This window comes from Loxodonta africana, chromosome 3 (assembly GCF_030014295.1).
Source record: "Loxodonta africana isolate mLoxAfr1 chromosome 3, mLoxAfr1.hap2, whole genome shotgun sequence".
Classification (NCBI taxonomy): Eukaryota; Metazoa; Chordata; class Mammalia; order Proboscidea; family Elephantidae; genus Loxodonta; species Loxodonta africana.
The window spans coordinates 165550026-165575632 of NC_087344.1; the positions used below are offsets into that span (position 1 = coordinate 165550026).

At 41.6% G+C, this 25607-nt stretch overlaps 1 protein-coding gene across 2 annotated transcripts; it reads right to left on the reverse strand.

The window, feature by feature from the left end:
- Positions 1-358: 358 nt before the first annotated feature.
- On the reverse strand, positions 359-22372 carry CD53 (CD53 molecule). 2 transcript variants are annotated; one of them, XM_003409569.4, is made up of 8 exons: positions 22240-22372; positions 8886-8963; positions 7841-8029; positions 6144-6218; positions 5473-5568; positions 3403-3477; positions 2080-2163; positions 359-1218 (listed from the first exon to the last, which is right to left on the reverse strand). In XM_003409569.4, exons 2-8 carry the CDS (start codon positions 8946-8948, stop codon positions 1147-1149), a joined length of 654 nt encoding a protein of 217 aa, XP_003409617.1. In that variant the 5' UTR covers positions 8949-8963; positions 22240-22372; the 3' UTR covers positions 359-1146. The 2 variants fall into 2 exon arrangements, with proteins under 2 accessions (XP_003409617.1, XP_023403221.1); XM_023547453.2 differs by lacking the exon at positions 6144-6218.
- Between the last annotated feature and the right edge of the window lie 3235 nt (positions 22373-25607).

A 25607-nucleotide genomic window follows, 5' to 3' on the forward strand; every position in this document is an offset into this window, starting at 1 on the left:
GGCCCATGTAACAAAGAACTGAGGGCTGCAAACAGCCATGTAAGAAAGCTTGAAAGCAGATCCTCTTCCAATTGAGCCTTGATATAACTGTAGCACTGGCCTATACCCTGATTACAGCCTTGAGAGACTATGAACCAGAATAACCTACATAGGTGCTCCCAAATTCCTGATCCACAAAAACTGTGAGATAATAAATGTCTGTTGTTTTCGGCCACTAAGTTCTGGAATAATTTGTTTTGCAGCAAAAGATAACTAATACACCTGGCTTACTGACACTATTTGAGCTCACTTTTAAGGCTGGGACATCAGGCTGAGTCATGGAAGGTAGGTATGAGGTATAAGAATAAGAATACTGTGGTTGAGAACATAAGATATTTTATTTATTGAAGTGTTAAAATAGTACATTTATAAAACCTTATCTGATAAAGAAATAACAGCAGAATTCTTCTAAATGGGATTATCAGCTAACCTATCAGAGACACAGGTGCTACTGAGCTCCTCCATGACTATGTAAATCAAAAGCTAAGAGACTGGTTAAAGTCAGGATATGAATCACTGGATAGTTTCTTCTGGAACGACTTAGAATAAGTCAGCAAGCCCATTTAATAAGGAAATTGAAAAGAAACCTCACCCTTTGGGGAAACAGTACTCTGTCATTCTTCTAGTCGAAAGGAAACAGAGGGTTGTGACAATGATTCAGTGAGTGTGGCCCCAGAACACCCTTTAGCTTTAGCCTGTCTCTTGCTTAACTTTGTAGAGTAGACTGAACATGATTTAGAGGCTTGAGGCTGACAATGGGAAGATACCAAAATTCAAATCCTGGACCTACCGTTTGATCTTGAGATGTTAATGCCACAGATTCTCTGGCCCTGTCATGTCTGAAAAACCCTTGGTGTTAGTGTCACCACCTTGAGTGGCATGGGGCTGCTGCCACGAGCTGATGTATGATTGGTTTGCTGCCTGAGATGGGAAACTCCTGACCAATACCCTCATATCTAGTTGTTTGAGGCAGTGATGAAACCAGGGAAGAGATGGGTGGAGGACAAAAGTGCCAGTCCAGGAGGTGATCATTTAGGGATTCATGTTACAAGTGGTTTTGGATTTCCAAAGATAAAACAAGTCTCTCCAATACAGGGTAGTTGCAGGTCACATCCCTAAGATGTGGCTGGATTTATCAATCTGGCAGTTCAGGGTCAGCGCAAAAGACATCCCCAACACCTGAGAAAAGAGTTGGGAAAACGTGAGGTCTTCGTAGGAGAAGTCATCTCTCCACAACCCCTGGGATTGGCTCCAGGGACAGAGAAACTGTCCATCATACTGAGACTACCCTTCCCTCCGTTACTTCCAATTCCCTCTCAGGAGTTCCCTCCTCATGCTTGAGGATGGACTGAAAATAATGATGGCAAGACAGTAGACTATAAAGCGTTGGGACATCTTTTGTTTCCTTATGTGAAAGAAGTCTTGCTGCCAGTATAGTTAAGTTCTGCTCATCGAACACATCGTGTGGTGAGTTATCTCTACCCATTCTCTATGCCTCATTGGTTTTCCAAACAGAGAAAATGGCTTCTCTGAGCTTCCTGATTAAATCTTAGCTAATCTGTGCTATACATGGGTGAGAAAATGGTCAAAATATCACATAATAAAAAAGGACCCAAAACTACCCCCATTCAACCCAGACTTGCAAACTAAGCAGATTGATTATAATTTTAATTATCAACTCCTTCTTAGCATGCAAAACCACTTTTTTCAAGTAAAATGTTTAATTCATCACAGGCTCTTTTCCAGACCAGTTGAGTGAAGAACCAAAGTGGGGCTCTGCTTGGGGGCTTTTAGTTTGACTGTGAATCACTCATAACTCTGACGGATATGTTGACCAGATACATCGTTTTGTGACATAGGTACTGTATGCCATAAGACAAAGTGGCAATAATATCATTTACTACTTGACCAGGGGGAGTTTTAAACTAATACAAATAGCTAACAATCATTTAGCATATATTACATACCTTGTACTGTTCTAAAACCTCATCTGGATAAATTCATTTGATTCTCACAATATTCCTACGGCTAAGCTCTTACCTGGATCACACATACACAGATAGTGATGATTCCAATATACAGGAAATTGGAGCGAAACCACTGTTCTGCTTTCACATAGCAACCCTAGAAAAAAATTACAGGTGCAAGTGATGCTACTGAATTATTCAACCTTATCAGGAGGTTTATTTGGGAAGATACCTTTTTATTTTGACTTATGTAATGCCAAGAAACTTAGGCTAATTATTGTAGTTTTATCTTCTTTGTATGGATGGAGAAACTGAGGCATAACATTAAAAAAAAAACAACCCGTCGCCGTTGAGTTGGTTCCAACTCAAAGTGACCATATAGGACAGAGTAGAACTGGCCCACAAAGTTTTCAAGGAGTGCCTGGTGGATTTGAACTGTTGACCATTTGGTTAGCAGCCGTAACTCTTAACCACTATACCACCAGAGTTTCCATAGAGAATATTAAACTAGAGGATTTTCTGACAGTGATACAATAATGTAAAAGTCCTAAATTGTTACCCACTGAGTTAAATTAGCTCCAAAGAAGCATGTCAGCAGCAGATGATCTTTTGTTCTTTGAACACTTACTGCTGACCTGGGGTTAACAAATGGGAATTATGGGCTCTGCAATCCTAGGATTGACTGGCATTTCATCTTTTGCTTCAACAGCCAGTAAGCCCCTGATATCCCTACCTAGCTCTAGGGTTGGTTGGTAGGTGTCATCATCTTCCTCCACAGATGTGAAAATTCTGGAGACTTCCAAACAACCCCAAGAGATGGTAACATAAGGTGAGGACAGGACCTTAGGGACTTGGTGTGGTTGGAAGATGATTTTGGCTTCTCTGAGTCTATTCTGAATGTACAAATTAAGTGTATAGGTTGTTTCAGCAGTTCTACTAACTCTCTCTCCCATCTCATCATTCCTTCACTTTGAAGTTATGATAGATTTCATTAAGGGGCTGTATCCTGCCATCTCCAAGGAAGGAGAGCAGGGGAACAGACAGCAGGAGAATCTGTTCTACTTCAGCTCTACTAATCTCACTTTCAACCATAAGAGGACCTACCTCTTGCTTAAGAAAAATCTAGACTCTACTCTGCCACTTTCATACAAACTTTCTCCCTGCAATGTAATATTTCAGTGTAACAAGATTCTTCACAGTGTCTTTAATCTACATGAGTTTGTTCCTGCTTTTCCCTGATTTGTCTAGCTACCTGGGGTTGTCTCCTTAGTCTTTCTTTTGTTCAAAGTTTCCTGTTTCTGTCTGGGAGGACTAGGATGTGCACAACTAAAGTTTCTAAGGTAATTAAAAGTTTAATCAAAGAGGCTAATAACAGGAAAGATGCCCCAAAAATTACCTCAACTTGACCTTCGCAAGATTTTGGTATTTCCTTTTTCCAATCCATCGTACCATTTACACCACAACAGTGCAGCTAAAAGCCAAACCCCAAAAACATGATGGTTAGAAAGCTAACAGGAAAAACAAAACGAAAAGAAAAAAAAAAAAAACTGATCCTTGAGATGGAGAGATGATCCCTTCAGATCTGACTCTATAACAGAAAATCCAGAATTGCCCTGACTTATAGGCTTCTTAGAACAAAGTGCTTTCACATTTGGTTATACCATTTAATTCACATAAGAACCCTGTGAAGTAGAGAATGCAAGCTTATTCACGTTTTACATATTAGGAAATAGGTACCTAGGGGACTTGATAATGGAGAGATTGGGCTGACCATACCTGAAACCAATGATCAATCTTAAAATCACTAAAAGTAGGACCATCAGACACATTATGTGCCTACTCACATGATGCAATGGGAAGTACCACCTATGAGGTAGTCTTGGCAAAAAACTGAGCCTGCATCAACCCTCTAGATTTACAGGGTTTATGGGAGATAAGTCTCCATGACACCAAAATACCTTGAGAAAGCAACTAGCCAGATCCAGGAAGTGGGAAATTCTATAGGACAAATAACCTAATTTCTTTCCACAAATAAATAGCATGAGCAGAGAGAAAAACTCTTATAGACTAAAAGAGATTTAAAAGACATACCCAAACATAACATGTGAACCTTGTTTGGATCTTGATTGGAACAAATCCGTTAAAAATGTTTTTGAGAAGATGAGGAAAATTTGATTATAGACTATTTGCTAGTTGATGTTAAGGAATTATTGTAAATTTTTAGGTATGATAAAGAAATTAACCTGATCAACCAAGCCCATTGCTATTGAGTCAATTCCGACCCACAGCGACCCTATAGGACAAAGTAGAACTGCCCCGTAGGGTTTCCAAGGAATAGCTGGTGAATTTGAACTGCTGACCTTTTGGTTAGCAGCTGTATCACTTAACCACTGTCCCACCAGGGCTCCAATAAAGAAATTAGTTGTGTTAAAAAGAAATTCTTACTTTTGAGACACATACTTTATATTTAATGGATGAAATGCTATATCTAGGATTTGTTTTAAAATATTCTAACAACAACAATAACAAAAGTTTAGGGGATTAAACGAGGCAACACTGGCACCTGTTAGCAGAGTAGAACTGCCCTATAGGGTTTCCAAGGCTGTAATCCTTATGGAAGTAGACCGCCACATCTTTCTCCCATGGAACAGCTGGTGGGTTTGAACCGCCAACATTTTGGTTAGCAGCCAAGTGCTTAACCACTGCACCACTGTAAATGTTCAACCTATATGATATGTCCATGGAGATACATTTTGCTACTATTCTTTATTTTGTATATGCCTGAAAATCCTATAATAAAAAGGTTTCTATACAAAGTTGGAAAAATAAACAAAAATTTAAAAAAAGGAATTGGGGATCCAGAGAGATTAAGTGACTTGCCCAAAGTTACCCAATCCTGGCTTCTAAGCTCTAATTCCTGTGCTACTTCTCCTACTCCGCACTAAGCAGGCATGACAAGGCCATGAGTGTGGCTCCATGTGGTCACAGGGGTAGTGTTTGGGACACAGACTGTGCCAATGCCAGGCTGGCTCCACTGACCCCATCTATGTTGCCCATCATCAATCACCACCACCGTAGGAATGCAGAGTACCACATGCATGTTTGTGGGTGGGGAGAGGGCATGAGAAACAGAATGCAGATACTTAGTTGGGGTTACTCAGGAATTCAATAGAGATTTCTTATATAATTCCTGTTTACAGTAAAATTTTAGAAAATACATCAATTAATCCAGTATGACATGTTTAGGTCTTCCTTACATACTAGTAGGGCTTAAACAGTGAGTCTATCTGAGTTGATGAGGGATGAAAGGGAGAGTGTGGATAACTTGGTATCAGTCAGGTTGATTCTTGTGCTCCCTTGTTTGTGATGCCATGGCATCATTCTGGACGTCAGGGCTCTGGACTTTAGGTTCTGAAACTTCCAGAAAAGGAACGGTTAAGCTCAGGAGGATTCCACCTGTACTCACAAATGACTGGATGGAGTCCCACGCTGCCTTGGTGCTGTTGTCTGAGCCATAGTGATCGATGCTGTCTTTCAGGCCCTTGGCCACATACTCACCCAGCTGAGCAGGCACATTCCAGCAGTGGAGACATTGTAAAAAACAGATGAGTTCAAGGAATAAGTAATTTTTAGGACTCAAAATTTAAGTTTAGCATATTCTACTAGTTCAATTTCCTCTTCCTTTCTGAACTGTCTCCTCAAAGCTAAGGAAATGAGGGGAGTAAGTTGTATATAGGAAGACGAGCTGAGAGTGTGATGGCGTTGAAGGATGAAGTACACAATGGACTCTTGACTTTCCAGAACTCTGGTTTACACAGAACAAAAAGGGGCCATCAAAATATGGGCTCTCTTAGGCACCCCCACATTCCCTACTGCCAAGCAGACAGAAAACTAAGTAGTTATAGGAAGATAAACTGGTTTTTACTACTCTTCCTAATCATCCTTCAAGGCACCACTCAAATATAATCTCCTCCATGAGTTTTTTTCTATCCCCAATTACAATTAATCTCCCTTTCCTCCATAAATCCACTTTGATCCTTCCCCTATTATAGGGCTTACTCTATGCCAATTTCTTCTCCACCACATACACCTCACTTTCAGCAAATGAGACAATGAGTTGTGCCCTTTATGACGTACCTTCTGTTCATACACGAAAAGCAGGATGGCCAAGATCACCTCAGCAAGGAGGATAACAAGCAGTAGAACAAAGAACTGTTGCAAAGCAGAAACATGTTCACAGCACAAATTCTGGTTCTCCTCCCACTCCCATTCCACCCTGGAAGCAACCAAGCAGGTCTCTACACATGTGCAGGGGGTTAAGGAGGTTTCTGTTCCTGCCTGCTCAACCCTTTGTAAGCCTTCTCTTGTTTTGTGAGAAATACGTATTCTTTTCCTACAATTGGAAACCCTGGTGCCATGGTGGTTAAGAGCTATGGCTGCTAACCAAAAGGTCGGCAGTTCAAATCCACCAGGCACTCCTTGGAAACTTTATGGGGCAGTTCTACTCTGTCCTATAGGGTGGCCATGAGTTGGGATCGACTCAACAGCAACGGGTTTTTTCCTACAACTAGACTCCAAGCCTTTAGGGGGTAGATCAGCTGTCTTCTAACACTGTTCCTTCCTACCCATTGTGCCTATCAGAGCACCAAGCACACAACACGTATTCAATACCATCTGTTGAGTGAAAGAGAATAAATGAAGCAATTTTGGCAAAAGCCTACCAAAACAGTTGAGCAAAAGGCCAGAAAACTGAACCATGTGTCTTTAGTTTTGGGCCTGGGCCTTTCTGAGAGATCAGAGTTAGCATGGTGGGGGCAGGTGCTGGTGGAAGCTAAGAAAAACCTTGTACAGATGGAGGCAGAGGTGCTCTAATCACAGTCCTGACTCATATTTGTTCCTAGCTTTAGACACTTTCCCCCTTTGTGCTAATCATACACAAAAGAAAACACATTTTCACATACTCTCTCCATCACTTTTTTACCCCAAGACTGGTTTTGACTACTTAAAACCTGTTCTCCATGTCTATTTTCTCCCACCTTTTGCTGTGAGAACAGGGACTTTTTCTTATTTTCTCTGATTTCCAGTTTAACAGTTGACTCATACGAGAAAGAGGATTAACCAAATGACTTAAGGAAGAACCAAAGTGATTAGGAGCCATACCTATGGATAAAGTGGCACTGTTATACCAAACTCTGTGCTGGGGTCAAGAGAGAAATGAGATCTTTTTTTCATCAAGTTTCTAGGAAAAATCTAAGCCTGAAGATGCTCCTTCAGGACAGTTTGCTGAGAGGATGCTCTAGCATCCTCATGTTAGATTTCAATGGCTGTAGCCTACACTCTCACTCAAGTTGGGTCACTGACACTATGGGGTATCTTGTAAAAATGTGGGTTAGGGAAGTGTCCTTTGTCATTTTGGTGAGGCCAGAGTCTAGAGACTAGATTTTCCATCAGAGTTACTGACTCTGAATCAGCTCCTGAAAATATATACTAGTTGTGAGGAGGGCTTAGGTGAATGGATGACACTTAATCTCAGCTAGACATGGAGAAGAAATAAAATGTCATGAAGAGAAATTACAGTAATGACAATGGTTATCATTTACAGTGTAAGATGGATGCCAAGGAGGATAGCAATGCAGTCTCCCATCTATCCCTCTGGCTCCCAGTCAGAAATAAAATACTGTTGCTCTGGACATACTTGGCTATCCTGAGGTACCAGTCCTATGTTCCTATGATTTCCCTGGGCTTACAGGTGAGCTACCAAGCAACATCTTGCTTAGGACTTAAGGCATTACCACTCTGCATTTAACGTACCACATCTGCTGCTAGGGACTCACCGACATAAGCAGGCACTTGTTCTCCTTGATGGAGCCCATGCAGCCCAGGAAGGCAACTACCATGATAATGGATCCCACGATGACAAGTACATTGCCCAGTGTGAGGAAGGGGAGGTTATGGAAGAGCGCCCCAAAGTTGTTGTACATCAGGAAGTAAATCCCAAATCCCAAAACGCAGCAGCCACAGAACTGAAAACAAGAATCCCACAACATCTGAGGAAGAATACTGTGCTAGTTCTTGAGTATCTCCTCCTATTCTCACTTGCTTTAGATCAGAATCACATTTTTCCATTGGCTGTATAAAGACTCTCATGAACAACCTACTTACCCAACTTTCCCATGCTCCTAAAAGACAGGTAATTCCAGTTTCCTCCTGTGGAGTCCCATTTGTGCTTCATCCTACTCATTTCCAAATACCAGGGAAAACTCACTGTGTAGAGCCACACAGTATCTTTACCATATAGTATGTCTAACTTAATACTTCAAATCCCCTACTCCTTGTTCCCTCAACTGCTCACATGACCTTCCTTTTGGAAACCATGACCATGTAGAGAGGACACCCTGCTTGAGGAAGCTCATATTGCTAGGCAGTCAGCTAGAGAACACAAACTTTTAAGAATCTTCTCCTTGAAATGTAAGTACCAATCCATCCTATGTCTGAAATTTGGTTACTGAATCTGACAGTGAAACCTCCTCGGGAAGAGTGACTTCCACTTCAATCAGCCACTTTTCCAAGGTGTCCACAAAAAAACAAAACAAAACAAACCAGTATCCAGATATACAGAATGTAGGCTCAAGTTTCCCACCATAGCAGTGAGCAGTAGCAAGCAAAAGCACCCTTGTTAATAATTACATTGGTATATTTACATTTTGCAGGCTTACATGTGGCAAGACAGGAAGTGGGGAAGAAATTATTATTTCTTTGCTCCTAAGCTAAACATGACCCAGACAGGGGTTACACTCCACATCAGGCTATTCAGTAGAGAGAAGTAGAGCTTAGCCGGGGAATGGTAAGCTCAACCATGCTCAAAAGAGACACACTTACCCAAAAGAGCAAGTTGAAGAAAAACAGGACATACTTCAGCAATTTCAGGCTACTTACGCCCATGCTGATATGCTCACCCTAAAAATTAGAAGGAAGAGAAAAAATAAGTGACCTGACTCTGCAATGTGACATGGGAGATCAGAGGACATAAATGTTCGAAGTTCAAGGATCATCAGCATCATGTTGGGTTTGAGCTGTGGTTCTGCTCTGGGAAGTCTCTCCAATCTCTGTGCTCTCTTAGTCTCTGAGTTGAGATATCAGTTGGCTCATCCTGGACACTCATTTTTGCAAATCTAAAATGCTTAACATTGAATAAAGAACTGTAGAAGAGAACAATAGAGGCATCCTTAGACGAGGATAAGTCACAGTGATACACAGCAAGGACAGTGCTTTGTGGTCCATGTGCAGCGTCAGTGACTAGCACCTGGGTACTTACTCAGAAAGGTAGGCTTCAAGGTCAGAGACTGGCTAGCCAATCAGTTGTGGAGAAAGCCCATGGCTCATCAAGCCCATGGCCTAATGCTCATAGCTATGTTCTACCTACTTTACATGAACGTAGGTAGAACATAGCTATGCCTCATTCATTCTTTTATTGTAGAAACATTCATGGTGTTTTCTGTTCTAGATGCTGTGGTAGATACAACTATGACTAAGCAATAGCCATCCTCCTGAATCTGACAATCTCACAGCTGAAATAAAAACAGACCAACAAGTATCCAATGGAGAAGGAAAAAAGATATAGCAATGAAAGCTTACTTTTTTTTTTTTAATAGCATATCATTTGTGTGTATGTGTGAGGACATCAATACCCAGTGTCTAGTCTTCAATTCTAGAGATCCAGATACATAATTTTCAACTTTCTTTCAGAGGTAATGAGGTTTTGTTAAGTGAATAATCTTTAAAAACTGCACATGAAACTGATGTATAAAGCAAAATGTGAACTTTTTTTTTTTTTCAATTTGAACTATGCCTTTGCAGTACATGGATTGATTGTACAATCTATAGTACCCTCTTTGTAGCGTCAAGGTACTCAGGAATCAGATGATCTCCAGGCTATGGATAAACTTGAGCCACTTGTTTCACAACAGAGTAAATTTCTCTGTTAAAAAGACAAAATGCTTAAAACATATGTTGAAATCGTAATCCCTGTACCTTGAATGTGACCTTGTTTGGAAATAAGGGCTTTTTTTCCTTTCTGTTAATGAGATCATACTGGAGTAGGGTGGGTCCTAAGCCTAATCCCTATGAGTGAGTCTTATGAAAATGGAAAACAGGTAAGGAGGGACACACACAGGTGGAGCAGACCATTCAAGGAACCCTCTATAAGCCAAGAAATGCCAAAGAACACTGAGGGCTACTGACAAGGAAGGATCTTCCACAAGAGCCAATCCCGATTTGGACTTCTAGCTTCTAAAACTTTCATACAATGAATTCCTGCCCTTTAAACTCATCCACTTGTAGTATTTTTGTTACGATGGAACCAGGAGGCTAAGACATTCTATTTTTGTGAAATATCCAGAATAAGTAAATCCATGGAGCCAAGCAGATTGGTGACTGTCAGGGATTGGGGGTGGGGGTAGGGAGGGGATATGCTTAAAGGGTGTAAAAATGGTGTGGGCACGGTGTCTGACCTCCTCTAACTTCACAAGTGGAAAGGAGAATCAGGACCAACAGCACAAGGCTGATTACTATGAGGTGAAGGCCAGACATGCCTCTTCTCTCCGCCATCTTTACCAATTCTGACAACAACCATCCCTCCCATGGCACTGTTTAATTCTTTGCTGGGTTCAATAATTCACTGCAATAGCCACACAGAACTCACAGACAATACTCATGATCATGGGGCTTATTAGAGAAGTAACCAGTTACAGTTCAGGTTCAGGAACACTCAGGATATAGTTCTTCCATCAGGACAGCCTCTTCCAAGCCGTGCTTAAAGGCATGTCTCTCTGGCCCTCAGCCTCTACCCTGCTCAGGCAAGTGTTACAAAGCTCTTTAGTGCTGCCAATAAGTGCCCAGAGGCACTTTACACCGTCAGCAAGCCTCCTGCCCAGAGGCACTCAGCTTTCTCTCCTGGCAGCCGTGCCATCTCCTGCCATCTTTTCTCTGCCACTACTTCTCGAGCTCTCTCTCCCTATCTTTTGGTTCCAGCAGCTTCTCAGCGCAGGGATCCCAGGTGCAAAGGATATATTCTCTGCTCCTGGTTCTTCTTCCTTGGTGGTGGTGGGATCCTCTCTCTCCTGCCTCTGCAATGGCTCATTGCAAGCCCAGCAGGATAGCAAAACAGACCAGTCACAATTGGTGGGCTACAATTACCCTATTTGCACAATCCCACCCAATCACTTGGGTGGGGGTTACAAGACCATGGTGAGAAGGGCCACACAAAAGCGATCCATCCATTATAAATGTGATGGGTATGGGGTCTCCTCATGTACTACAAACACTTGTGGTATTTTTGTTACAGCAGAACTAGGAACTAAGACAGATAAGCTTGGAGGGTTAAAAAGTATGTAATGATTTAATATACAGGTTTTGAAGTCAAACTTGAATTTGACTCTCACATATGTCACTGAATAGGTATGTGAGATTTAGAAACCTACTTAACATGTCTAGTCACAATTTCTTCATATGTGAAATGAAAATAATACCTATACCTCATTGAACGGATGGGAAGATTAAATAATTTTACCACAGAGCTTGGCATATATTGTCAGTACTCAACAAATGGAACTCATGATTATTTAGTTTTAAAGAACCACTCTATTATATTAGTTAGAAGTAGACAAAGGCTTTGACACACCTATGGATAAATAAACTGATTAGTTTTATCTAGAAGATTTTTTTTATTAGTTTAACTCTTAGGATGTGACTTTTATCATTTTTCATCTTGGGAGTCCTTACCATAGGCTTTTTGCACAGTACAGTATGTCAACACCCAGAAAACAGTACCAAAATGCCTTAAAAGTTCGAAGATTTTTAGTTCTGCTGATCAAGGATTATTTCATGGAGGAGGTGACATTCAAGCTGATACATTCAACTGAGTGTAGTCCTTTTTAGCAGCTAAACATTGACTATGACGATTCTGCTACACTCTGGAGCTATGCTGTAGCTATTGAGCACTTAAATCCATCTGGTTAATCCCACTTAAAGGTTCCTAAGTGGCATAAATGGTTTGCATTCTACTACTAACCTAAAGGTTGTTGGTCCAAGAAAGATAGGACTGGCAATCTGCTTCCATTAAGACTACAGCCAAGCAAACCCTAAGAACTAGTTCTACTCTGAAAAAACAACAGTCTGACTTAAGATGTGCTTTAAGTGTACGTATATATATGTATATATATACACACCAGATATTGAAGCCTTAGTACAAAAAAAAGCTGAATGTCACCTTTATAAAAAATATGTCTATAAGAAAATACAGCTATAGAAAATTCAAGCCAGATTCGGAATACGACGTGGAATGAAGAATATTGCTGATGTCAGATGAAACTTGTCTGAAAGTGGAGAACACTAGAAAGATGTTTACCTGTGTTTTATTGACTATACAAAGGCGTTCAAGAGTGTGGATCATAACAAATTATGATAACATTGTGAAGAATGGAAATTCCAGAACACTTAATTGTGCTCATGTGAAACCTGTACATAGACCAAGAGGCAGTCATTCGAACAGAACAAGGGGATACTACATGGTTTAAGATCAGAAAAGGTGTGTTTCAGGACTGTATCTTTTCACCACACTTATTCAGTCTGTATGCTGAGCAAACAATCTGAAAAGCCAGACTGTATCAAGAAGAACATGGCATCAGGACCGGAGACAGACTCATTAACAACCTGCGATATACAGATGACACAACCTTGCTTGCTGAAAGTGAAGAGGGCTTGAAGCACTTACTGATGAAGATCAAAGACTACAGAATGGCCCTCAGTATGGATTACACCTTAACATAAAGAAAACAAAAATCCTCACAACTGAAGCAATAAGCAACATCATGATAAGTGGAGAAAAGATTGAAGTTGTCAAGGATTTCATTTTACTTGGATCCAAAATCAGTGCTCACGGAAGCAGCAGTCCAGAAATCAAATGATGTACTGCACTGGGCAAATCTGTTGCAAAAGACCTCTTTAGAGTGTTAAAAAGCAAAGATGACACTTTGAGGATTAAGGTGTGCCTGACCCAGGCCATAGTATCTTCATCGCCTCATATGCATGTGAAAGTCGGACAAAGAATAAGACTGAAGAACTGATGCATTTGAATTATGGTGTTGGCAAAGAATACTGAATATACCATGGACGTCCAGATGAACAAACAAATCTGTCTTAGAAGTAGAGCCAGAATGCTCCTTAGAAGCCAGGAGGACAAGACTTCGTCTTTCGTATTTTGGACATGTTATCAAGAGAGAACAATCCCTGAAGAAGGAGACCATACTTGGTAAAGTAGAGGGTGAGTGAAAAAGAGGAAGGCCCTCAACGAGATGGATTGACACAATGCAACAATGGGCTCAAATATAGCAATGGAGGCATAGGACAAGGCAGCATTTCGTTCTGTTGTACGTGGGTCACAATGAGTCAGAATAGACTCAATGGCACCTAACAGCAACAACAACACAAGCAAATATAAAATCACATATTTGGGATATGTGCTTCTGGACAAAATGGATTAGTAGGAATCATATGCACTTTCTCACCTGAAACAACCAAAAAATGGAAAAATTATATAAAACTATGGCTTGCAAGATACAGGATATCAGACGATGGGAGACAGTCATGGGATATAAATTATGTAGGCCCTATGACTGCCCCAGCTTCCTGTATTGACATAGTTTTCAGGCCATGGGGCAGAGAGGGGAAGCCTGGCAGACTCGTTGAGTTGATGAGACAGAACTGAGATTCTGAGAAGGCCAAGGCAGCTAGGGTTCACACGCCAAAGGAAAGAGATGTACAGAAAGCAAACACCAAAGAACTGCAGAGGGTGCCTGTGTTAATTTCCTATTGCCACTATAACAAATTACTACAAACTTAGTCATTTGAAAAAACAAATTATTTGTTACAGCTCTGGAGGTTAGGAGTCTAAAATCAACGTTTTGGCAGTAATGCACGCTTTCTAAGGAGTTTAGAAAAAAATCAATTTTCTTGCCTTTGCCAGCTTCTGATGGTCACCTGCATTCCTTGGCTCCTTCCTTGAATCACTCCAACCTCTTGCTTTTGTTGTCACGTCTTTTACTTCCCACTCTGCTGTCTTATCTCTTTCTTATAAGAATCCATATGATTAGATTGGGTGTACCAGGATAATGTCCCCATCACAAGATATTAATTCATTCACATCTGCTAAGTCCATTTATAGGTTCCAGGGATCATAACACGGACATTTTTGGAGGCCCATTACCTCAAAGCCCATCAAGAATTCAGCTGAATGGCAAACTCAAGGTCGAGAAGGGGAGAGTACTGACATGTGTGGTTGGCAACCAAGGTCATAAAACAATATGCGTATTAATTGTTTAATGAGAAACTAGTTTGTTCAATAAACCTTCATCTAAAGTGCAACAAAAAAAATGACAATTAAAAAAAAAAAGAATTCAGCTGAGTACTGATCAATACATGCATGTGAAGAAACTATCCAAGATTGGGTGTCCTATGAACAGTGTCTGGCACTCATCTAGAGCTGGGACTAGGTGCCTGTTCCCACCCACTAAACTGGAAAACCTCAAAGTTCACAAGGCATTGGGTAGAGGACACAGAGGGTCTTTCCTCAGTTGTTGTTGCTATTATTGTTGTTAGATGCCGTTGAGTTGGTTCCAACTCACAGTAGTGGGGAATAAGTAGCCCTAAGCTGAACAATGCCCCAGTTCCACCTAACAAATCTTAAAAGCAAGACACAAAAGCATCAAACACTTTCCAAGTAACTTAAGCGCATCCCCCAAAAAGTTCAAGACTTATAGGAATAAAAAAATACCTAGCACGCAACAAGGTAAAAATCACAATGTCTGGCTTCACTCAAAATATCAAACACAGAAGAAGCAGAAACCCACAACTCACAATGAGGAGATAAATTAATCAATTTGAACTGACCCAGATGTTAGAAATAGCAGGTAAGGACATTAAAGTAGATTTTATATGTTCAAACAATTAAGTAGAGAGATGAAAATATTAAAAAGACTGAAATTTAGATTCTAAAGATAACAACTGCAATGTGTGAGATGGAAAATATACTAAAATACCGGAATGGATTATGGCAGCTTAGACATTGCATCAGAAAAGATTATTGAACTTGAAGACAGCAAGAGAGAACATCCAAGCTCAACTCTCCAACCCTCCAATGAGTACCTGTAATATCTGTGCATCTCTGTCATTGTACTAACCACTTTTATAATTATCTCCTTCCTCACTAGCCTATGAGCTCCTTGAAGGCAAGAGCTATTTTATTCATCTTTGAATCCTCAGGGCCTAACAGAGTACCTGGTATATGTTGTTTGTGCCATCCAGTTGTTTCCGACTCATAACAACCCTACATGACAGAGAAGAACTACCCTATAGGGATTCCTAGGCTATAACCTTTACAAGAGCTGATCGCCTGGTCTTTTCTCCTGGTGAAGCCACTGGGTGATTTCAAACTGCCAACCTTTCAGCTAGCCACCAAGCACTTAACCATTCTCCCCAGGACTCATAAAAAACCATAGTGCAGTGTGCTCAAAATAAGCTTGTTCGATGAGCAAATAATTGGACTTTAGCTCATTAACTCCAAGTAATATGGTACAGTGGAATGAACATGAGACGACAGCATCAGGAGCCATGATCTGAGATTTTATTCTGCCAATAAGCTATCGTTTGGACATAGGCAAATAATTTACCATCATAACAGAAGTGGATTGGGCCAAATGCCTCCTAGAATCACCTCAGTTCCAACATTCTGGGATTCTATGGCAGCTGCCTCAGGCCTAGTAACCTAATTGTCCACAGAGCTCCCAATAAAGAGGTACCAACAGCTCTAGGAATTTCCCCACTGATTCCTTCCTTCATGGAAGGGAAGGAAAACCTCCCTTTTCTCCTTCCTTGATTTTCTGCTTACAAAGACTCACACCCAACTGATGGAGGAAATATGCACATTTGGTGAAGGCTGTCACTACTTCAGTGACTGCAATGATGGCCCCAATGTTCATAAACTTAGAGAGACTGCTGCTCCATTTCCCTTTCTTCAATTCCCTGAGACAGGCAGGTTCCCTTTGCAGGGCAGCGTTCTCTTCTAGCCTGGAGATCCTTATTTATTCTCTCACCGCCACTGGCTAATTATCAAGCCTTCCACTTTACCAACCCTTAGAGTCCCAAAAGAACTGACATTCCTCTTGCAGTCAAAGTCTGTGACTCCTAGTCCTATGATTCATGGCTCTGTGAAGAAAGTCCCTGACATCAGCTTCCAGGAAACCTCCCTGACCAAATGACAGTTAGCTGTGGCCACCTCCCAAGGCCTGATACAGAAGTTCAACCTGTAGTTTCCTCCAGGTAGAGAGCTTGGGCTAATAAACTGTCTTGTGGATTTCTAGTTCCATCCTCATTCTTTTCTTTGACCTGTACTTGCAGCACCGTCTAATCCAGCCTTGAATTTAACCAAGCCTAGAAGCAGATAAAAGGTGGCTCAGTGGTAGAATTTTCATCTTCCATGTAGGAGAGTCAGGTTTGCTTCTCAGCCAGGGCATCTCACATGTAGCCACCACCAGTCTGTCAGTGGTGGCTTGCATGTTTCTATGATGCTTATGAGGCTTCAGCAAGAAAGGCCTGGTGATCTTTACTTCCAAAAAGCAGCCAATGAAAACCCTATAGCTTACAATGATCCAATCTGCAACAGATCATGGGGCAGGACCAGACACCATTTTGTTCTGTTGTGCATAAGGTCTCCATGAGTCAGGGGCTAACAACAACAGAAGTGGATACAGTTAGACAGAAGCATCAAAAACCCCTATCAGTTCTCAATCTTTAGCCTTATCTTACCAGTCAGTGGAGCTCCAGTAGGCAGCCTTGGCATTACACAGACCACTATGTTTAACAAACAAAAAATAACAATAGAGAGTAAGGGCACTCCATGGTAAAAAAAAAAAAAAAAGGAAAAATTAAAAAAATAAAAAGTTGTTAAAAAAAATTTTTTTTAATGAATGACTTCTAAGTAACAGAATGTACATGTTGGGTCTCTAACAGAAAGTAAAGTAGACCTAAATAACTACAGGAGTCCCCTTGGGTAGCCCAAATGGTTAATGTGTTCAGCTGCTAACTGAAAAGTTGGAGGTTTGAGTCCACTCAGAGGTGCCTTGGAAGAAAGGCCTGGTGACCTACTTCCAAAAAAATCTGCCATCAGAAAGCTATGGAGCACAGTTCTACCCTGATACACATGGGGTTGCCATGAGTTGGAGCCAACTTGAGGATGACAACTGGCTTTTTGGTCATATAACTACAAATCCTATTCTTACATGGAAAATTGCTTATTAATAGCTCAAAGACCTTGATGTTCCATGGAGTACAACTTGATAAGCACTAGTTTTGGAATCGGAGAGGTCTAGCAGTGACACTGTGGCCTTGGGCAATTTTCTTAACCTCCCTCTCTCAAACTTTCCTCATCTTTAAAATGGAAATATTGATACCTTACTGGTTGCTCTGAAGGTTAAATGATGTCATATTTCCTAGACGGCTCAGTCCCTGAGTGCCTGGGTCAGTGAATGCTGACTAAAAAATTAAGTTCAGAACTTCCAGCCCATGCCTAAGAGGGACCCTGAGTTTCTGCTAGATTTTTATGAATAAAACATACCAAGGTCCTGAAGACCTTTAGTAATGCTTTGTTTGCTTTTTTTTTTTGGAGAAAACTTTATTTTTAAGTTTTGCATGGCCTCTGTAAGAAATTTCAAGCAACAAAGAAAAGTATAAAATAATTTATAAATTATTTTATAAACAATAATTTATAAATTATAATCTGAAACTCTATCTCCCAGAGACAATCACCATTAACATGTAAGACCATGGTATTCTTCAAGGTAATTAATTATTGGCTTCCTATCCTTTCCTACAATCGACTCCATGGCAGTGGGTTTGGTTTTTTGAGTATCCGTTCCTACAAGGTATGTGTTCGACTACTAACCTAAGGGACCCTGGTGGCAAAGTGGTTAAGTGTTCAGCTGCTAACCAAAAGGCTGGCGGTTCGAATCCACCAGCTGCTCCCTGGAAACTCTATGGGGCAGTTCTACTCTGTCCTTTAGGGTTGCTATGAGTCAGAATCAACTCGACAGCAACAGGTTTTGTTTTTTTGATTACCGACTTAAATGACAGCAGTTTGAACCCACCTAGTGGTACCATGGAAGAAAGGCCTGGTGATCTGCTTCTGTAAAGATTACAGCCAAGAAAACCCTATGGAACAGTTCTACTCTGTAACACACGGGGTTGTCATGAGTCAGAATTGATTCAACGGCAATGGGTTTTTGTTTTTGATCTCTTATATACGAAGCTTATGGAAGTCTTTGGTTCCTCAGAGAAGAATATTGGGGACTTGAGTAACAAAAATTTTTTCTAAGTAGTGACGACAGAGATGTATCCTCATGGCATCTTTTACAACAATTTTTGGCCACAGCTATGATGTATTAGGAGCCCTGGTAGCACAATGGTTAAGAGCTTGGCTGCTAACCAAAAAGTCAGCAGTTCGAATCCAAGAGCTGTTCCTTGGAAACCCTACCAGGCAGTTCTACTCAACTCAACGGCACATAACAACATCATGTACTGATGCTACCACTTGGGTAGGAACTCCACTGCGTGTTCCTGAGATGGGAAATGAATACTGGACTTGCCTCTATATCTCAACATAGAGATCTGTGGCCTCCACTCTGAGTGCTTACCCATGGGCTTTGGGAACACACATCTTCCTCTTTCCCAAACCTGCTTCCAGACAGTTTTCCCAAACTGAGTGCCCACTTCCAGTTGCTATCTTCCCCTCCTCTACTCCAGCCACACCAAGGCTGGCTCTGCACTGCTGTCTGGCTTCTCTGGGTTCTCCCTTCAGTGCTCTGTGCCTGCAGTGGCGGCTGGGTCCTGGGAGCTTCCTGAGGGCAGGAACCCAGTCTCTAGGGCCCAGTGTGATCTATACAGAGTGGGTGCTCCCTCCCTACAAGTGCTGTGGGCTGACTGATCTTGGAACACAAACCAAACCACTGTAACTAAATCAACACAGCATTTCCTGTAACGGAAGCTGAGAAAAAAGAGAATGGCTATAACCTCTCAAAAAGCTCCACCCTTACCTCTAATCTAGGGGAAAATTTAGGTTGAGGGGAAGAAATCTTCCTCTTCTCCTTTATGTCAGGACACATCCCATCTATTCCACCATGTGGACATCTAGAGCTTACCCTCATCCAGGGATAGACCCAGGCCCCCTAGCCCCACCCCCCATATTGGTCCTGCCCTTCCTTAGGTGCAGGGGTCCCAGAACCACATATGTGAAAGAGATTTAGACTTCCAGAGGTCCCACAATCATGGCTTGTTTCACTCCAGTCCCACTTGATTACCCTCATCTCTAACATGCCTGGGGTTCTACATTACTTGGACTGTGCAAATCTGGCCACTTGGTCTGGAATACTATTACTCTCGTCCCCATAGCAAACTCATACTTTGAAAGTGAGCCGAAGCAGTCACCTCCTCTCCCAGGGAGTCTTTAGCATGCTCCAAAATCCCTCCTAAATTTGACATGCACAATCCCTCCTCCGTTGTAGAAAGGATCACGTCATGTTATAGTTGTGCATCACTGTGTCTGTCCTCCACATTAGATTCCAGACAGTCTGAGGTTGATAACCACATCGTTTCTCCTTCTGTCTCCAGCACTTAGTACAACACCTGCCAGCTGCTATGTTGTGAGGTGGGAGTGGGGAAGGGAAATAGGTCTCTGAGGTCTGGAGCTTCAGAGCCTCTGGGCAGTTAGAGATCAACATGAAGTGATAAGAAAGTAAAGGCCAATACAGTTTGTCTATTCCATTTTGTGCCTCTTGTCACTGAACAAAGGTGGGGTCCTTAGGTGGTGGTCACAGATAGCTGGGGAAGGGTGGGTTTTAAATCACTCCCTGTGGGTGTAATCACTTCATTTAAAAAAAGCTAGATACTCCCCAATGGCCCACACAGGAAGTATCACAGGAAATCATGCTTCAGCCCAGCCCCTGCTCCTCCAATTTAACTACAATTTCAAAACTGCATATTCCACTCAAGATTGAGAAAACAAAATGTCTTCACTCAGCCAGCAACTAAGATTCTGCTTTCCCTGATCTCTCTTCCAGAGCACGTACATACATATCTGGTCTCTGCCATGGGAGTTGCTTAAGGGTAGAACTATTTGCTGAACTTGCCACTCCCCCTATACCAACAGTACATTCCAAAGCACAATATCTGGCCCTCCGTAGCCACTTAACACCTGATTATTAAATTAATTCATTGAAAAGTCTGGTCTTTATTTTTAAATTCAAGGCTCAACAGCCCCTGAAGTGCTGAACCTTTCCTTTGCAAATCTAGACACCTCTGCTCCTCCCATCCCCCTTAGTTGGGTGTGGGGGTAGATGTGGTCCTGGGGATGTTTTCCCCTCTCCCTTCCAGGGCACAGTCAAGTCAGAGTCTTACAGGTCCTGGAAGAAGAAAGCGCTGATACAGCATATCCAGTGGTAAGACTTGATCCCCAACAACTACCACGATCGTCACGGAAAAAGTTAGGACCAAAGCTTAAAGCTTAGCTACCACTTAGCTGGGTCTGTGCAAGCTCAATCATTAGTTATAGCTCATGAATTGGAAATTATTGCAATATCAAGTTTTGTTGGTTGACTGTCATAAGTGTACTTCATATTATGTTTATTAATATTCATGTTTTTTGCACCAAGAATGTTTAATTGGGGGAAGCCTGAGGATAACAATGTTCTTCCTGCTTTTTAAAACCTGCCTGCCAAACCAAGTACCTCTTACAGGTGTCTAGCTTTCACCTCAAAAATACATTTACTGAGCATGCTGTGTCCCTGAGTCTGAGCTAGGTGTTGCGATTTTGACTGCCCTTCCATTTAGTGTCTCTGAGGAACTGCACTGGGAGTCACTAAGTTTGCTTTTGAAATTTTTTCAAATGAACAAGACTCACATTTCAGACTCCCAGGTGCCCTTCTAAATGGCTCTGGCTGTTGGTTCTCTTCTTACTTTTTAAAATCACAAGACCAGTCTTCTAAAGACCACAGCACAGAAGAAATCTCCCCAGTTTCATTCCAAATAGCCCCAAACCAAACCAAACCGGTTGCCCTCAAGTCAATTGCAACCCATAATGACCGCATAAGACAGAGTAGAACTGCCTCATAGGGTTTCCAAGGTTGTAAATCTTTTCAGAAGCAGTCTACCACATTTTTCTCCTGTGGAGTGCTGGTGGGTTCCAATTGCTGACCTTTTGGTTAGCAGCTGAGTGCTTTAACCACTGCACACCTGGCCTCCTCTAGAAAGCTCCAGGCATCAGAAATTACCACACAGAGAAATTCAAATTATGTAGCAAGCAATTTAAGCACGTGAATGCCTGATATAAGATAACGGGAATCTAGTTAATTAAAAGCCTTTCTGTCCAGATTGCCTTTTGGGAGTTACTGGTGTCCCAGTGGAAACCATGGTGGCACAGTGGTTAAGTGCTATGGCTGCTAACCAAAAGATCAGCAGTTCGAATCCACCAGGGACTCAATAGGAAACTGTCCTATAGAGTCACTATGAGCCATAATCGACTCGATGGCAATGGGTTTTGGTGTCCCCGTGGTTAACAGTTTGGCTGCTAACCAAAAGGTCAGCAGTTCAAATCCACCAGCCACTCCTTGGAAATCCTATGGGGCAGTTCTACGCTATACTATGGGGTCACTAGGAGTCAGAATCAGCTCCATGGCAACAGTTTTAAAGAAAAAAAAATTTTTTTTTTTTTTTTTTTTTTTATAGACAGAGCCCTGGTGGAGCAGTGGTTAAGCACGAGGCTGATAACCTAGGGGTCACCAGATCAAACTCACCAGCTGCTCTGCAGGAGAAAAGACCGGGCAATTTGCTCCCATAGAGATTTTGGCCTAGGAAACACTATGGGGCAGTTCTACTCTGTCCTATAGGATCCCTATGAGTCTGAATCAACTCAGTAGCACACAACAGAAAGGATCTTGCTGATCTTTTTTACTTCCTTTTACTTACTTACTTACTTTTTACTTTACTTTACACTAAATATTTGTAAAACAGAATTGAAGGAAAGTTTAGGGTTCCCACAGAGGTGTATGGAGACTCCCAGAAGATACCCTACCCCACGTAAAATGGCTTGGGGCTTCATTCTCCAACCAGATTAAAATGCCATCAGCCTTACCTTTTGCAGGCACTTTCCTTAAGTCTTTTAGGCAGAATTCAGTGATTATCCTTGAGATGGCTGCGACAAGACTGCTAACACTAATGCCCGGGGCTATTTGTGAAAAAGGAGAAGTGAAAGGTTGATAAATATGATCGCGCTGTGACAACAGGAAGTCCAGATGAAAAGGAGGAAGTGAGGGTGGCTCCGCCTTCTCGGCCTCAGAGTCAGTCATCCCACAGTGGCTTCTGAGAACTTTCCTCCCACAACTCACCCAAATAGCTAAACTGTTATCTATGAAACTAGGGGGAGCCTGAAGACTAAGGTGGTTCAGACACTAATCTGTGAGCACTAGTGGGTTGTTCCTGGGTGGTCCCAATAATTAACGCATCCTGCTGTTTGCCAAAGGTTGGAGGTTTGAGTCCACTCAGAGGTGCCTTGTAAGAAAGGCCTAGCAATCTATGTCAGAAAAAAAAAAAATCAACCATTGAAACCCTATGGAACAGTTCTACTCTGATCCACAGGGGGTCGCCATAAGTCTGAACCAACTCAGTGGCAACTGGTAGTGAGTAACAGGGTCATTTGGCAATGATTTTTTTTTTTTTTTAGAAAAGGACAGTGCTTCTCAATCAAGGTGGCACCTCAGAATTACCTACGAATTGGTTCAAGGTTAAGTATGCCTGGCCCCACTATCAGAGGGTTACATTAAGACAGACTGGGGTTGGACCCAAGATGCAATATTAAAAAAAAAATTCAAGATTGAGTCTTAGAGCCTTTCTTAAACAATTCTGCCCCCTACACCCCCTTCACCTGCTTTTGGGCATATCTCTAGTCTCCAGTTTTACTGGACTACCATTTTCACACTTCTGTGTTTCAGAAACCAGACTATCCTTACAAGAGAACATTGTTGAGGTCAATCCCTGAAGAATGATCCAAGAAGCACTGGTAGAAGCAATTTGGTTAGTAGTGAGAGCACTGGATTTAGAGTCCAAAAATCTGGGTTTCAGTTCCAGCTTTCTCTCTGTTAATTGTGAAACCTTGAGCAAATATCAACCTCCCAAGCTTGGTTTATAATAATTATATAATTATCCTATGAGTTAATTACTGTTATAATTCTTAGTTTGCTGGTGCTGCCATAACAAAAATGCCACAAGTGGGTGACTATAAACACAAATTTAGTTTCTCACAGTTGTGGAGGCTAAAAGTCTGAATCAAGTTCTCAGCTGTTTCTGTGGTCCTCTCTCTTAGTTTCTGTGCCTGCCAGCAATCATTGGTGTTCCTTTGCTTGTAGACAGTTCCTCACATGACATCTGTCTAGTCCCCATGTGTGTTTCTGTGTCTATTCTGGTCTTTTTATAACTCAGAAGTGATTATGTTTAAGATCCAACCTACTCTGGTATGACTTATTAACATAACAAAGAAAATTCTGTTTCCAAACAGGATCGTATCCACAGGTGCAAGGGCCAAGACTTTAATACATGTTTTTTAGGGACATAATTCAACCCATAAGGAGCCCTAATGGTGAAACGGTTAAGGTCTCAGCTGCTAATCAAAATGTTGGTGGTTCAAACCCACCCAGTACCTCCGTTGGAGACCTGGCGATCTGCTCCAGTGAAGATTACAGCCTAGAAAACTCTATGGGATCACTATGAGTCAAAATCCATGGCACCTAACAACAACTCAATCCATAATAATCCATTTATAGATGAGAAAAGAGAGGCTCAAAGAGGTTGTACAACTGAGAAATGGCATCCTGAAGTCCACCTTTTAGCCAAAGATTAGACAGGTCTATAAAACAAGCAATAACACAAGTGAGGAACATGCTTCTTAGTTCAATGAAGTCTAAGAGACCAAGTGGGCAACACTTGCCCAAAATCAAAAATAAGAAGGCAGGAAGGGACAAGAAAACTGGATGAATGGACACTGAGAACCCAGGGTGGAAAAGGCAAGGAGGAGAGTGCTGACATATTTCGGGATTACAACTAATGTCACAAAACAATTTGTGTATAAAATTTTTGAATGAAAAACTAATTAGTGCTGTATGCTCTCACCTAAAACACAATAGAATTTTGAAAAAGAAAACAGAAAGAAATGGCAGAGCTGGGACTAAAATCCTAAAAAAAAAACAAAAACCTAGGTTGTCCAAATTCCATCTGTGACCTACACTTCCAATATTCACTACAGTCAATAAAATGGGGGGAATAATGGCGTCTAACTCCCCTTGTATTTTGGGAGATAGCCAATTGATCTAATGGGTGTGACTGTGCTTAACTAACAGTAAAGCATTAGACAGATGCTTTCCATTCTTTTTCACAGAAGTTCTCCTGTTTCCAGTTCAGAATTCTTACTCTTTAGAATTTTTTTTTTTTTTCATTATCTTTGAAAATGCCAGGCCAGGGTTTGGAAGAATGGAATGATTCATTTGACCTTCAGGTATGTCAGGGATGTATATGGGTGGGGAGGGGTAGGTAATGGATAAGGCAAGAGTCAGAAAAAGGCCCAGAGTTTGGAATGCTGTCTGCGGGAGATGGTGGTAGGTTACACTTGGTGATAGGACTATTGTTGTGTGTCTTCCAGCTGTTTCCAATACCTAGTGACCCTATAGGACAGTGTAGGAACTACCCCATAGGGTTTTCTAGGCTGAAATCTTTATGGGAGCAGATCACCAGGTCTTTTCTCCTGCACAGTAGCTGCTGGGCTAGAATAGCTGAACTCTCGGTTAGCAGCCAAGTGCTTAACCATCGTGCCACCAGGACTTCCTTGGTAATAGGACTAGGAGATGAGAAGTCTTAAAGCACAGGAAGCCACATACCAGACCACTGGAACTGAGGCAGTGAATAAAATGGATAGAATTTCCGGTTTTGGAGTAAAAAAAGACCAGTTTCAATCTCAGCTCTTCACTTAACAGCTGTGAACTTTGGAAAGTTACTTAATATCTCTGAGCTTTAGCTTCCTGATTTGTAGCGTGATAATGAAAACGAATACTACCCACCTCAGTGTCGGTGTGAAGGGTAAATAAGACAGTGCACATGAAGCACTTAGTATGATGTCTGACACATCATAAAACAAAAAACCAAACCTGTTGCAGTCAAGTCAATTCTGACTCACAGCAAACCTATAGGACAGAGTAGAACCACCCTATAGGGTTTCCAAGGAGCAGGTGGTGGGTTTGAACTGCCAACCTTTGGTTAACAGCAATTGCTCTTAACCACTGTGTCACCAGTGCTTAATAAATAGAAATTATTATTGCTGATACCATTCTTTCCCATGGGCCAGCCCTAGTCGGAGGTTAGTCCAGAATCTGAATGTCTCAGGGTATGAAGGAAGAGGGAGAGAGCTAGCTTTCTCAGACGCATTCTTATAAGTTAAGCACTGAGGAGGGTGTCATC